Source organism: Fundulus heteroclitus, chromosome 6 (genome assembly GCF_011125445.2).
Source record: "Fundulus heteroclitus isolate FHET01 chromosome 6, MU-UCD_Fhet_4.1, whole genome shotgun sequence".
Taxonomy (NCBI): domain Eukaryota; kingdom Metazoa; phylum Chordata; class Actinopteri; order Cyprinodontiformes; family Fundulidae; genus Fundulus; species Fundulus heteroclitus.
This window is the reverse complement of record NC_046366.1, coordinates 33056922-33071378: the sequence shown is the minus strand read 5'-3', so window position 1 is coordinate 33071378 and position 14457 is coordinate 33056922. Positions and strand designations below refer to the sequence as shown.

At 39.1% G+C, this 14457-nt stretch overlaps 1 protein-coding gene across 1 annotated transcript in view; it reads left to right on the top strand.

Annotated features, from left to right (window-relative positions):
* LOC105930938 (integrin beta-1) overlaps positions 1-14457 on the top strand; it is a 37966-nt gene that overhangs the window by 22372 nt on the left and 1137 nt on the right. Inside the window, 11 exon segments of the mRNA XM_012869389.3 lie at positions 2263-2501; positions 2589-2744; positions 3661-3756; positions 3848-3937; positions 5913-6053; positions 6196-6398; positions 6512-6750; positions 9555-9679; positions 9681-9778; positions 10611-10855; positions 13595-13761. Of these exon segments, the coding sequence (XP_012724843.2) occupies positions 2263-2501; positions 2589-2744; positions 3661-3756; positions 3848-3937; positions 5913-6053; positions 6196-6398; positions 6512-6750; positions 9555-9679; positions 9681-9778; positions 10611-10855; positions 13595-13761 (1799 nt within the window).

The window sequence follows — 14457 nt, the reverse complement described above, 5'->3', positions numbered from 1 at the left end:
AATGGTCAGTGGATTTTTCAAAAACTGCACTGCAAAAACGGAACTAGAAATAAGTAAAATGTTCTTAAAATTTGTGTATTTGTCCTTAATTTGAGCAGGTAAATAAGATGATTTGCTAATGGAATAAGAATTTTGCACTTAGAATATGAAACAATTCATCTCAATCATCTTATTTCAAGTGCTGGATGTCTAATTATCTTATTTTAAGGGGTCAAAATACTCATTCCATTGGCAGATAATCTTATTTACCTGCTCAAATCAAGGATAAATACACTAACTTTAGGAACATTTTACTTATTTTTAGATCAGTTTTTGCAGTGTGAGAGACCCCGCGTATGATGGTTAAAAAGAAAATCGTAGATAAAACAGGTTTTCTCCTACGGTGCGAGCACCAGAACAGATTTTACTCAGGAACATTCAGATGTCAGACGGCTTTTCTCATAAAGCCTCCAGAGATCAAACAGGAGCTCCGAGTAAATAAACATGGCCGACGCCATACTCCGGACCAGTAGGTGGTGGTAATGCTCCTTTAAGTTGGTTGCCAAGCGGCAAAAGAAACTTATAGAAGGCAGAACAATGGCGATAGTTTAAATGGAGAAAACATTACACAAGAGAAAAGGTGTTTGTTAGAACAGTGGAGACGGTGCAGACAGGAGCTCTGTGATTGCTGCGCTGTAATATGGAGGTGAATCGTTGTGGGGAGGGGGTTTCTTCACATTTCAATCACTTTCTGATTGGCCACAGGTCACATTCAATAAGATGCGTGCTAGGCAGTGTTGTAGTCAAGTCACTATGCCTCGAGTCCAGGTTCGAGTCTCCAGTGTTCAAGTCCGAGTCAAGTCCAAGTCATTAAAAAAAAAATCTGTGTCGAGTCACTATTGATCCAAGTCGAGTCCAAGTTCCGCACTAAAGTAAGCATAGCCTACATGTTTTTAAACTAAAAAAAAAAAAATCCACACTCCACCACATTGCACTAATAATTTAGATATTAAAATCATACACCAAATAATATTCTAATGACATATTAAAATTATAGCCTAATGATAGCCTGGATATAAAGTCTTTTTCTCAAATTCCGAGTCAGAATGATCTGAATGTAGGAGTCCGAGTCCAAGTTCGAGTCATCAGTGCTCAAGTCCAAGTCAAGTCACGAGTCTCTAAATTTAGCTAATGACTCGGACTCGAGTTCGAGTCTCGGACTCGAGTCCTACAACACTGGTGCTAGGATATCAGACCAAGACAATCCCAACATGTTGGAAATCCCCAATTTGAGGTCGGAGCGGTGCCGGCGTCCTTCTGGGCGGACCAGATCGCTCTCAAAACACGGCAGGAACGTCTAATAAGATTATTTTTAGAGGCACTGGGTTAATTATCCTGCTGTGTGAACCTGTCATAAGTCTGTTCATCATCAATCCACATTTTGCTTTTTAATCACTGATTAATGTTTAAATCTAGTTTTTAACTCATTTTCTTTGAGTGTTTTTAATTTGCCAGATGTTACCATTTGTTACCCTCCTCATCCCCCGAGTTATCTTCAGAGAACATCAACCTGTCTATTCGTTTGTCCAGTTGCCTGTTTGCTCATCAGTCCTATCGTCTTTTTGGTTTATTTTGATACTAATTTTTGCTACTTCGTAGAAATATAAGCCGAGCAAAGACATGAAAACAGAGCTGGAACTCTCGGGGTAATAGATTGTTATTCAATTCAATTTAATTAAATGTTATTTATATAGCGCCAATTCATGAAACATGTCATTTTCAGGTACTTTACAAAGTCAAATTCAATCAGATTATACAGATTGGTCAAAAATGTCCTATATAAGGGAACCAGTTGATTGCATCAAAGTATTGACGAGCAGCATTTACTCCCGCACTGCAAAAAGGGAACTAAAAGAAAGTAAAATTTTCTTAAAATATGTATATTTTTCCTTGATTTCCGCAGTTAAATAACACTATTTGCCAATGGAATGAGAATTTCTACCCCTAAAATAAGATAATTAGACACCCTGCACTTAAAATGAGAACAATTCATCTCCATAATCTTATTTCAAGTGCAAAAATCTTATTCCATTGGCAAATAGTTTGATTTACCAGCTCAAATCAATGAAAAATACACTATTTTCAAGAGGATTTTACCTACTTTTAGTTTCCTTTTTGCATTACGGAGAAGCGTAAAGCCACAGGGAGAGTAGTCTGCATTATTCTGTTATATCTGGAGCGCTTGCTGAAATAATACGTTTTTATTAAAATGTATTCAAACAGGTTTTGGGTCGTTTGTGGAAAAGACAGTCATGCCCTACATTAGCACCACGCCGGCCAGGCTGCTGAACCCGTGTGCGGGCGACCAGAACTGCTCCAGCCCCTTCAGCTACAAGAACGTCCTGAAACTGACCAGCAACGGGGACGAATTCAACCGCCTGGTGAGCCAGCAGCACATCTCTGGGAACCTGGACTCTCCAGAGGGCGGGTTCGACGCCATCATGCAGGTGGCCGTGTGCCAGGTGAGCATGTCCGTCCCGTTGTCCAATCAGAGGGCGTTTCGTGGCGCTCGTGCATTAACGGGTAGAGCCTCTTTGTTTTGATCCCAGGAGCAGATCGGCTGGAGGAACGTCACCCGTCTGCTCGTGTTCTCCACCGACGCCGGTTTCCACTTCGCTGGAGACGGAAAGCTGGGTGGGATCGTCCTGCCCAACGACGGGCGGTGTCATCTGGAGAACAACATGTACACTATGAGCCACTACTACGTAAGTTATCAGTGAGAATGCTATACAGCATTCTCACTTATTGTTTTCCTGTTTTTCTTTATTATTATTATTATTATTCCGTCGGCGTGTAACTACTCCCACATACTTCAACCAATTTCAACAATTTTGGCAAAAACGTTCGGCTCGTTCCCGGCATGCCTGCTATGACTCATGGATGGTTATGCTAACGTTTATACTTTTTAAAATATTTCACTTTTTGTGCAATTTTTTTTGGCTGTTCCAATTGAAATCAATGCAAATTCCTTCAAATTCTTCACATTCTTCAGATTCTTCACATTCTTCCTATACTTCCAATTCTTCTAATTGTTCTTAATCTTCAAAATTTTAAAATTTTTTCAAATTCCTTCACATTTTTTCAAATTCTCCAAATTTCTTCAAATTTTTCAAATTCCTTCAAATTTTTTGAAAATGTTCAAATTTTTCAAATTCTTAAAATTTTTGGAAAATTTTTAATTTTTTCAAATTTCTTCAAATTTTTCAAATTCCTTCAAATTTTTTCAAATTCTCCAAATTTTTCAAATTCCTTCAAATTTTTTGAAAATGTTCAAATTTTTCAAATTCTTAAAATTGTTGGAAATTTTTTAATTTTTTCAAATTTCTTAAAATTTTTCAAATTCCTTCAAATTTTTTCAAATTCTCCAAATTTCTTAAAAATTTTTAAATTCTTCAAATTCTTCAATTTCGTCTATTTCTTCCAATTCTTCAAATTCTTAATTTTTTTTTCAAATTCTTCAAATCTGATTTCAATGTTTTCTGCATCTTGTGCTCAATCATTCTGCAGATTGGCATTGTCACTCGCTGTTACGCAGGAACAGCTTTTTCTAGTCTTTATTTACATAGACACATAATGGGTAACTCTCGTCACTCTGAATATCTGTTGTGTGTGTTGTTGCAGGACTACCCCTCCATCGCTCACCTGGTTCAGAAACTAAGTGAACAAAACATCCAAACAATCTTTGCTGTAACTGAGGAGTTCCAGTCGGTTTACAAGGTGCGAACGTTCAGACGTTTTTCCCCCCCAGTCAATCAAAGCTAAAACCTGTTTTATCAAACCTCCTCTAATCTCCTCATCCCTCCTGCAGGAGCTGAAAAATCTCATTCCCAAATCGGCCGTCGGAACGCTGTCCTCCAACTCCAGCAACGTCATCAAACTCATCATTGATGCCTACAATGTACGTCTGGTGGATGAGTTCTGATTACCGTTTGTTTGTTTTTTTAGAATTGGATTTCTCTAAGGTTATAAGATCAGCTTTAAAGCAAATTATCTAGCATGTATGAGAGAGGCGTGGCTCAACAGCTGTAGTGTTTTAAAGCAAAGATGAAACAATTTTAGTTAACATTTTAAACCACTTGTAGCAGCCTACATTGCCGATTAACATAGCTAATAAGTTAATAGTTGTAAACATTAGTCTAAAAAGAGCAGCAGCCTGCAAACATGGAAGCCAGTAAGAGAAGCGGACCAGAAATGGAAGAGAATGCATTATAAAGCTGTCCTGTGGAAGTAAAAATTCACGGGAGTTTTACAACAGCAACGGACCGTGGAGAAATGGCTGTTCTACATGAAGACATTGTGTGTGTGTTGTTCTGATTTGTAACACTAAGTTTCATTATTACTTATTGCTCCTTTAAAGCTAGGGTCAGTGATTTATTTATTTTTTTCCCCCGCAAGTTTTCACTTTTTTTTTTTTTTTTTTGAGGTTTTTACGGCACTAGTGGCCTGTTTTTCAGACAGTGGGCTGACAGGAAACCGGGTGCGGGAGAGAGACAGAAGAAAATCTCCCAAATCTTATTTCTTTCTACTGAGGCCTTCCTCTTCTTCATAATCATGAACACGGTTCACTTCTTGTGACTCTCAGCCATGTCAAAGTGTACAGTGAGAGCAGCGAAGCTACAATGAACGGCTAACCGTTAAGCTAACTACTAACCTAGCCGCTAAGCTAAGCAAGGCAAGGCAAATTTATTTATATAGCACAATTTAGTACAAAGACAATGCAAAGTGCTTTACATGATTAAAATATAGTAAAATAAAACAGAATAAAATCAAGTAGGAATAAAATGTAGATAGAAAAAAAGAACAAAAAAGTGGTGATTCAGTTAACTAGAACAGTTGAAGGCAATTCTAAACAAATGTGTTTTTAATCTTGATTTAAAGGAACTCAGGCTTTCCGCACCTTTACAATTTTCTGGAAGTTTGTTACAGATAAGTGGAGCATAGGAACTAAATGCTGCTTCTCCTTGTTTAGTTCTGGTTCTGGGTATGCAGAGTAGGCTGGAGCCAGAAGACCTTAGTGGTCTGGATGGTTGATACACTGATAAGTGGATGCATAAACACTAGAAGTGTGGATACGCAGCCAGCAAGCGGAAATTATGGAGGATGGAAACTTCAGTGTGTGTAAAAGGGGATAAATCCTCGCTGAATCGTGGATCTGGTTCAGGTTATTAAATACTACATATAGAAAGCTGAAGTGTTCTTTATCTTTTTTTTTTCCTTCAGGCGTAGTTCATGATGCTCATCAGTTTTTATGGACTTCCTCTTAGAAAACCTTCTCGTTTCTCCTCGCCCTTGGGCAATCGGTGAAAAGCGGTGTGTTTACGTCAAAACTTGCCTCTAGTCCACTCAGGCTGACCTTGCTCTTGAGCAGGGCTGGAAAAACACGAGCTGGCCCTGAAAAAAAAACAAAAAAACTGTTGCTGAAATGCTCAAATGACATAAATGACACTGATTATGCAGACATGATCTCCAAAACATGCACACACTGCAAAATCGGATCTAAAAATAAGTAAAATGTTCTTTAAAATTTGTGTTTTTGTCCTAGATTTGAGCAGGCAAATAAGATTATCTGCCAATGGAATGAGTATTTTGACCCCTAAAATAAGATAATTGGATATACTGCACTTGAAATAAGATGATGGAGATAAATTGTTCCTATTTCAAGTGCAAAAATCGTATTCTATTGGCAGATCATCTTATTTACCTACTCAAATCAAGGAAAAATACACAAATTTTAAGAGCATTTTACTTATTTTTAGTTCCGTTTTTGCAGTGCACCAACCATAAAATCAAGGAAAGCTCAAAAGATGTAGTTAAAAATATATCTTTTCTGTATTTAATTTTCGACCCTTTTCTGTTTTTCTTCCTCCTGACAGTCTTTGTCCTCTGAGGTCATTCTTGATGAAGTTAAGCGGCCGGAGGGAGTTGATATTACCTACAAGTCCAACTGCAAGAACAACGTGGTGAAAGTGGGCGAGGACGGCCGGAAGTGCTCCAACATCTCCATCGGAGACGAGGTGATGAGGATCAGGAAGGCGCTTCTGCAGAAAGAAACGTGCTCAATAACCTGGAATGACGAGGGATTGCTGTTTCTGCGTGTTAAAGTGCAACTCTTCAAAACAGAGTAAAAGAAAAAAGCCTTTTCTTTGGGTTTTACAGGTTTATTTCCAGATTACCGTAACGTCCAAGAAGTGTCCGTCTACTGCGAAGCAGGAGGTGATTAAGATCAGACCTCTGGGCTACAACGAGGAGGTGGAAGTAGTCCTGGAGTACATCTGTGACTGCGACTGTGCTCAGAAAGGAGAGCCCAACAGTAAGCAGTGCTCCGAAGGCAGCGGGACCTTCGAGTGCGGAGCCTGCAAGTACGGAGCCCTCCTCCTCCTCTCTGCTCCCAGAACATTCCCAGACTGCAACTTTCACTCTAAATTGAACCGACTTCGTTGTTTTTTTTTTTGTTTTTGTTTTTTTGCTTCAGGTGTAACGATGGACGCATCGGGCAGACGTGCGAGTGCAGCAAAGACGAAGTCCGGACCGAGGACCTGGACGCCAACTGCCGAAAAGACAACGGCACGGATATCTGCAGCAACAGCGGCGACTGCGTCTGCGGAACCTGCGAGTGCAAGAAGCGTGATAATCCTGCCGAGGTTTACAGCGGCCAGTACTGCGAATGTGACAACTTCAACTGCGACCGCTCCAACAACAAGCTCTGCGGAGGTCAGCGCCGTCTCTAAAATGTTATCTTTCAGGCAAAAATAACCTGACTCAATATATATATATAATGTAGATTTCAAACCATTTATTAAAGGGAAACAACGATTCAAACCGGTACTGTTATCTAAGAAGGTCCTAGGTTTGTGTCTGTTAAGTTGAATTTAGCTCAGTTTCTCTAGCAGGCCTAATAATTGTGCGACCTGCATAGTTAAAACGGTCATAAGCAGTACCTGTCTGACAACATGAAGTAGGCCAAAAGAGCTCAGAGAGCAACACACCATGCACCGATGTAAAGCAATTCAAGAACCAGGGTTGTCACGATGCTAACATGTCAAACTCCATATCGATACCCAGGAAAATATTAGATACTCTGTTCCATTTTCAATATCACAGGGATAAGAAATTAATAATAATTAAAGGCATAAAAAATATTTGTATTTAATTACTGTATTAACATGAAAAACTCAATCTCCTAACCCAGAATCACAGATGTTAAGTGTCCAAATAAATGCTAAATAAATAACCCAAATATAACTAGTAGCATGCTAGTCACAGCTAATCACTCAATACTAATGCAGACCACCGTAACATCAATAACCCGTTTAATGTAATAAATTATAAACAGGAAATTAATTTATTAACCTGTCGGAGTTCATCATGGAGGCCAGGGTGTCGGTCATTGAGATGTTAGTTGTGCTGCTTGACTTCGTTGCACTACTTTAAAATCTCTGTTTGCACCCACGCTGGTCAAGATCTCCAGGTTTCCCTTCTTCGTTTGCCTCGTATGCAAAGTATTCAGAATCGATACCGATTCTGAATATTTGCCAAACTAGTATCGTGTCCAGATGCATCGTTTGAGTGTCGATACTTTTGACAACCCTGTCAAGAAAAGATGAAAAACTGACGTCTGAAAAGGACTTCAAAGCCACTTCTAAGGTTCTGGCAGCCCAGTGAACAGCAGTGAGAGACATTATCCATAAATAGGGTTGGGAATTGAAAAGATTTTCACGATTCCGATTCCCTTATCGATTCTGTGAAACGAGTCGATTCCTTATCGATTCTCTTTTCGATTCCAATTTGGGGGAAAAAGGAGAACAAACAGTTTGTTGATGAGCATCAACTTTGTTTACTTAACTATCACACGACCTTACAAACTAACAAGGTCAAGATGTCCACAGCAAATGTGCAACTGGAGTAACATTTATATTTGTTTAAATAAAAAAAAGGAATATAAGAACAAACTTAAATACAGTAGATGAGTTGCTTAGAATACAAGAAAATGTAAGTTTGTTGTGACAGTTGCTTATTAATCTCTCTTTAGATGTCCTCTAATGGAGAAGGCATCCGTTTAATGAAAAAGCATTACTGTACAATTTTGGGAAATAAACTCATCTCCCCCTGATTTAAATAAACGAGCGTCACCTTTCTCTCGCTCCCTGAACTGCGGAGCAACTTTGTAGCATGTTTTGTTACATCCATTGCAATAGCTAGAATCATGTAAGATTCCAGCTACCAGTAGTTCTAATTAAACATGCTACCAATGAAGGGCTGGATTAACGAGAAAGGCACACTCCCTCAATAACCCCAAAGAAAGGTAGGAAATTGGTTTATTTCCAGAGATGGCATATGATTTACTAGGAACCAGCCAGTGATGTAAAACTAGCTACTTACCACCAGAGCTGCCTTCCATGCTGGTCGTAACTTTAGCTTCTGTCCGGTAAGAATCAAAAACACGGCATTCGTTAAAATGTATGCCATGTTGTGTGCGCAGGTGTTTCTGCCTGTTGGATCTATTTCCTCCCGCGGATGTATATGCCATTTTGCAATGATTGCAATAAAAGAGCCTCGTTGCCATCTTTCTCTTCCTTGAATTGAAGCCAAACTTTCGACCGCTGCATTTGTTTTGTTTTGCTTTAAGCCTGGTCACGCCGTAACTTGCGTAAATAACGTGACGTAACTTGCTACCGTCGTGCTGTTTAGAGCCGAAGCACGACGGAATCGAAAAGAGAATTGTTAATGCGCTGCCAAACGGTTCAATGGAATCGGAACAAACGGAATCGGTTCTGAACAGGAACCGGTTTTCGATTCGCATCCCTATCCATAAATTAAGACATCAGAAACCGTAATCAACCTTTACAACTGACCTGAGATGTCTGGGTGATAGGGCTGGGCGATATGGATTAAAAAATAAATCTCCAATTTTATCATACCAAATCCGATTAATCGATTTTTTTTTTTCCTCCTTTTTGTTTCATAAAAAGAAATTAAAGAAATTATTTTAAAACCTTGCTTTTATGTCAAGCATTTCGTCAGGGAGTTGACCTGAATTCAAAGTGCAACTAAAAACAAGCTGTGAAACAAGATGGCAGCCGTGCCATTATAAACAATGAAAATATAACAAAACATTTGCTGCTAGTGGTATTACACATTGAGCTAAAAAACAGGCTTCACTGCACTTGTGAACTTCAAACGAAGTAAAAAAAAAAAAGTAAATAAGTAAATGAAGTACCTCGTATTATGGTAAAAATAAAGTTTCCACTTAACAATATTTTGACAATACATTTGCCTAAACATATATTCAGCATCACATGCTGCTCTCTTCATGGAAACCCAATGAGTGTATTGGCAAAATAAAATCCAGATTCTCCAAAAATGAAATCTTAAAGAATTGTAAATTCAAATTAATCGATTAAATCGATTTATCGCCCAGCCCTACTGGGTGACCCGCTGCACTAGTGACGGATGACTTTAAACAGAAAAGTTGACTGCTTTGTACCAAGTCAGTAGCTTCCCACTGTTTTTACCAGGTCACGGCCGCTGTGAGTGCAGGAAGTGCATCTGCGACGCCAACTACACGGGCAGCGCCTGCGACTGCTCCTTGGACACCTCCACCTGCCTCGCCCGAAACGGCCAGATCTGCAACGGACGCGGAGAACTGCACCTGCGGGACCTGCAGGTGCACCGACCCCAAGTTCCAGGGGCCAACCTGCGAGATCTGTCCAACCTGTCCAGGCGTCTGTCCGGAGCACAAGTTAGTCCGATTTTTTTATTTTATTTTATCATATTATTTTATTTCGTCCCAAGATTAAGTTTAACCATTTTGTTTGTGTTATAGTCTCTGGCTGGATTTTTTTTTCTATACTCTGTTGACTCACCTACCAAAATTAAGAATTTAATCTTTTGCTGAATCTAAATGTAAAACAAAGACTCTAGATAAACTCTCCCATTTAAGAAAAAAAAGTTTTTGAGTGAAAATCAAATGAAAAAAGGTAATCTAAACTGATTTAAAGATCTAAAATGTATCATCGTAATTGGGGAATATTTCATAATTTTGATCAGCAAGGAAGGTATAAAAAAAATACAGGAAAATATTAGCGTTTGAGGTTGTTATTGTTTATTAAGTTTAAGGAAAAAGACGATCCACACGGACCTGGATTCTCATTTATAAAACTTGTGTACACACAAAACATGGACGGCAGTGATCTATAAAGAATGCCTGTCCTGATAATCAATAAATCAAATAATTGTCCAATAAATTTGAATCACATAATTAAAATAAGCCGGATAATTTGCGTAGGCATGCTTGCTTATTTCCTCTTGTGTTTCGATACACTGCTGTACCCCCAGGCCTATAATGTGGTGGAGGGAACCCTGTATAATGATTTAAAGTTATGTTTTTTGCCAGAAATGTGTCCAGAGGGGGTAAAACATTTGAGAAAATCAGGTTTTTAATCAGCTAGAAATGCTGTGGAGGCAGGATGTGTTGAAAACTAATCTTTAAAATCTCTGGTTTGACTTTAGCGTTTCACAATAACTCCAAACTCTCTGCTGAGGCTTTTTTAAAATGCTGCTCCCTTTCTCAGGAACTGTGTGCAGTGTCTAACCTTCCAAACCGGCGAGAAGAAGGACACGTGTATGGAGGACTGCAAGAACTACCGTCTGATTAGGGTGGAGCAGAAAGAGGACCTGCCGCAGCCCAACGACCAGCCCACTGACCAGTCCTTCCCGCGGGCCATCTGCAAGGAGAGGGACGAGAAAGACTGCTGGTTCTACTTTACCTTCGCCGTCAGGAACGACACCAACGAGGTCCACGTGTTGGAGAAGCTGGGTAGGGTTTGGACTGAGCAGGTTCTCTGTGACCTGGAGATGTGCTCACAGTAAACTTTCAGACTCGATACCCTCCCAAAGTGACATACTCAATACTTACCGTGTTTTTCTGACTATAAGGCGCACTTAAAATCCTTTAATTTTCTCAAAAATTGATGGTGCGCCTTATATGTGCTTACTGACTGATTTTTCTGTGGTACAATGTAGGGCTGAACGATTTTGGAAAATAATCTAATTGTGATTTTTTTTTTTTCCTTAATATTGCGATTTAATGCAATTTTTTTTCCCCAGTTTAATTTATCACCTTTTTTTAAACATATACAAACAACAAATCATTTTGTTTCCTCGCAGTGCGGATTAGTTGCTAAAAGACCCACAGCATCTAAACTCGGAGCAGAAATGATTGCGTTCTGCCTACAATATATTTCAACCAAAATTGCAATTTTGACTTTTCTCTGCATTAAACCACAAGCAACAAAAATGGCCTCTAAATAAAGACGTTTGTAAACAAGGACTATTTAAAACAAGAACTTTTAATGTTTCTATTAATCAGAATATTATTCAAGAGAACAGCTTTTAGTTGATTTGGACATCAATCCTTGTTGAACATAAAGTGCAACCAACAAGCAAGTCTATGTATTAAACTCATTGACCTGTACTTAATGCTATGTATGATTATATTAACTCTAAAACAAGTAATAAAATTAGATTATCTCACTGCTGCAACTGTCTTCCCTTCCATGTGGAGGCAAACCCACTTTAAACATTTTACCAACACCTAATGGACGTGTCTGATTCACTAATTGTTACATAGCCAAAAATTGCAGACTCTGTGATTTGGAAGTTGCGTTTTTTTAAATCACGATTATATTGAAAATGCAATTAATTGTTCAGCCCTAGTACAATGCACTCATCTCATCATCAAAATCTGTTAAAATGTGTAAGTATGACTTTGGTTAGCAACAAATCCGCTCCGCTCGATGGGTATTAGGGGCATTACGGTACACTGATAGGACCCCTGAGCTGTCTACCAGACTGCCTGACTGTAATGTCTAAACTAGAAGTGCATTCATGTAGGGCTGAACAATTAATCGCATTTTCAATATAATCGGGATAAAAAATAAAAATAAAAACGCAATTTCCAAATCGCAAAGGTCTTCAATTTTTAGCTATGTTACAATTAATGGATCAGACGCGTCCTTTAGGTGTCGGTAAAATGTTTAAAGTGGGTTTGCTCCACATGGAAGGGAAGACAGTTGCAGCAGTGAGATAATCTAATCCTATTACTTGTTTTAGAGTTTATATAATCATACACAGCATTAAGTTCTGGTCAATCAGTTTAATACATAGACTTGCTTGTTGGTTGCACTTTATGTCCAACAAGTATTTGTGTCCAAATTAATTAAAAGCTGTTCTCTTGAATAATATTCTGATTAATAAAAACATTAAAAGTTCTTGTTTTAAATAGTCCTTGTTTACAAACATCTTTATCTAGAGGCCATTTTTGTTGCTTGTGGTTTAATGCAAAGAAAAGTCAGAATCAAATCGCAATTTTGGTTGAAATATTAAATAGGCAGAGTTTAGATGCTGGGGGTCTTTTAGCAACTAATCCGCACGGCGAGGAAACAAAATGATTTGTTGTTTGTATATGTTTGAAAAGACATGATAAATTAAACTGGAAAAAAATTGCATTAAATCGCAAAATTTAGAAAAAAATCGCAATTAGATTATTTTGCAAAATCGTTCAGCCCTACATTCATGTAAGGCAGCCCACGCCAGGTGTACGTGTTAGCAACAATAAACCTTGTGAGTTAATTCAGTACAAAAGTTACGTTTATTTTGGCCTTATGATAGAAACAGTGTAGTTCAGCTACTTTTGTCCTCCTGACAAAGACGGAAAGAGAGCTGTGGACGTAAAGGAGACATATTACACACTTGGGAAGAATATTTAATGCTCCTTATATGTGGGCAAAGACGCACATAGACACGTTAATTCACTGTGCGCCTTATGGTCCGAAAAATACGGTAATCAGGATTTTATACTGCGAGGAAACTTATCTGAGGGCAAAGGTTCAGGGTTCCTACGCAGTCTGGAAATGGGATGAAATATTTTCTACGTCTGGATGAGTAAAGAAAAAGTAAACAGAGTGAAAAATATCTGTATTTCCTGAGTGTGTGCTGTCTTAAGCGTTGCATTTATGCATTTATTCCTTATCTTTCTATCCATGTATTTTTATTTCTTTTCATAGATCTATCACTAATTGATTCATGCCTGATCCGTCGGCCCGTTTCCATTCGTTCATTTAATCTTCCTTCTGTTCATCTCTTCTTTGGTCCATATATTCATTAATTAGTCCATCGGTTTGTCAACTTATTCATTCATCTCTTCTTCCACTGAAAGGTCGATATTGATTTATGTTTGGGGGTTTCTTGTTCTAAAATATATTTGACGTTTGTTTTCCCCGTCAGGATAAGGATAAAAAAACTGTCTCCCCTATTCTGATTGGCTAATTGTTATTTCCATTCATCTTTCCTCCCTTTGAGTATTTTAAGCCTGCTTACCTGCGTTAAACTGGACTAATATCTTCCCATCTTGGTTTGGGAAAATGTGGAGTTTGAGTGTAAACGTTTGAGGGAGCTCGTCTCTACAGAAGCAACGTGACCTTGTTGCAAACTAGTTTTCTATTCACCGTAAAATGAGAGTTAATTTAACGGCACGTGTTTCCTGTCCCGGTTTCAGACTGCCCAACCGGTCCTGACATCATCCCCATCGTGGCGGGCGTTGTGGCGGGCATCGTGATGATCGGCCTCGCCCTGCTGCTCATCCTGAAGCTCCTCATGATCATCCACGACCGCAGAGAGTTTGCCAAGTTTGAGAAGGAGAAGATGAACGCCATCTGGGACACAGTGAGTCGGTTACGCAACATCCATTGAACGGACTTTAAACGCGACTTTATCATGAGAAACCGTCACAAAAGCTGCTACCTGGAGGCTTCCAGCCGGCTCTGTTGTTACCGCTGTGGCTCAAGTCTGCTGTAACGGCAGACTTCAAGCGCTTCGCAAAAATATATTCCCACCACTTTTCACATTTTAGGGACAAATGTAGTCTCTGTGTAAGTTATTCCCCTCTGCGGTTTTCAACAAGCCATGTAGGGAGGATGGTTGATGAGAAGATGGAAGGCGCTAAATAACAGAAAATCCTGGAAGAAAAGGCTGCAGAAGGTTCCTCCTCCACAAAGACAACCCTAAACATTCAGCCAGAGCTGCAACCGGATGGTTTACAGTGTGTTTTAAAAAGGGCCTAGTCAAAGTCCAGACCGATACCTGACTGAAAATCTGTGGTAGAGTTAAATGTTGGTGAACGTTAGAGTTAAATGTTCTGGTAGACCAGAGGATTTGTCTTTGGTGAGGGAGTGGCCCTTTATTCTGCTCCTAGTGCTGCCACCTAGTGTCAAAAAGCAAAAATCATCAAAGGAAGAACAGAATCAGGAAGGAAAAGTCTGCACGGCTTCATTGCTGACTTAGCAGTCGTGTTTATAGACAAATCCGACAGTTCTTGGTTCAGATTTACATCAGTAAGGATAAAAACAACATTGTGACAAA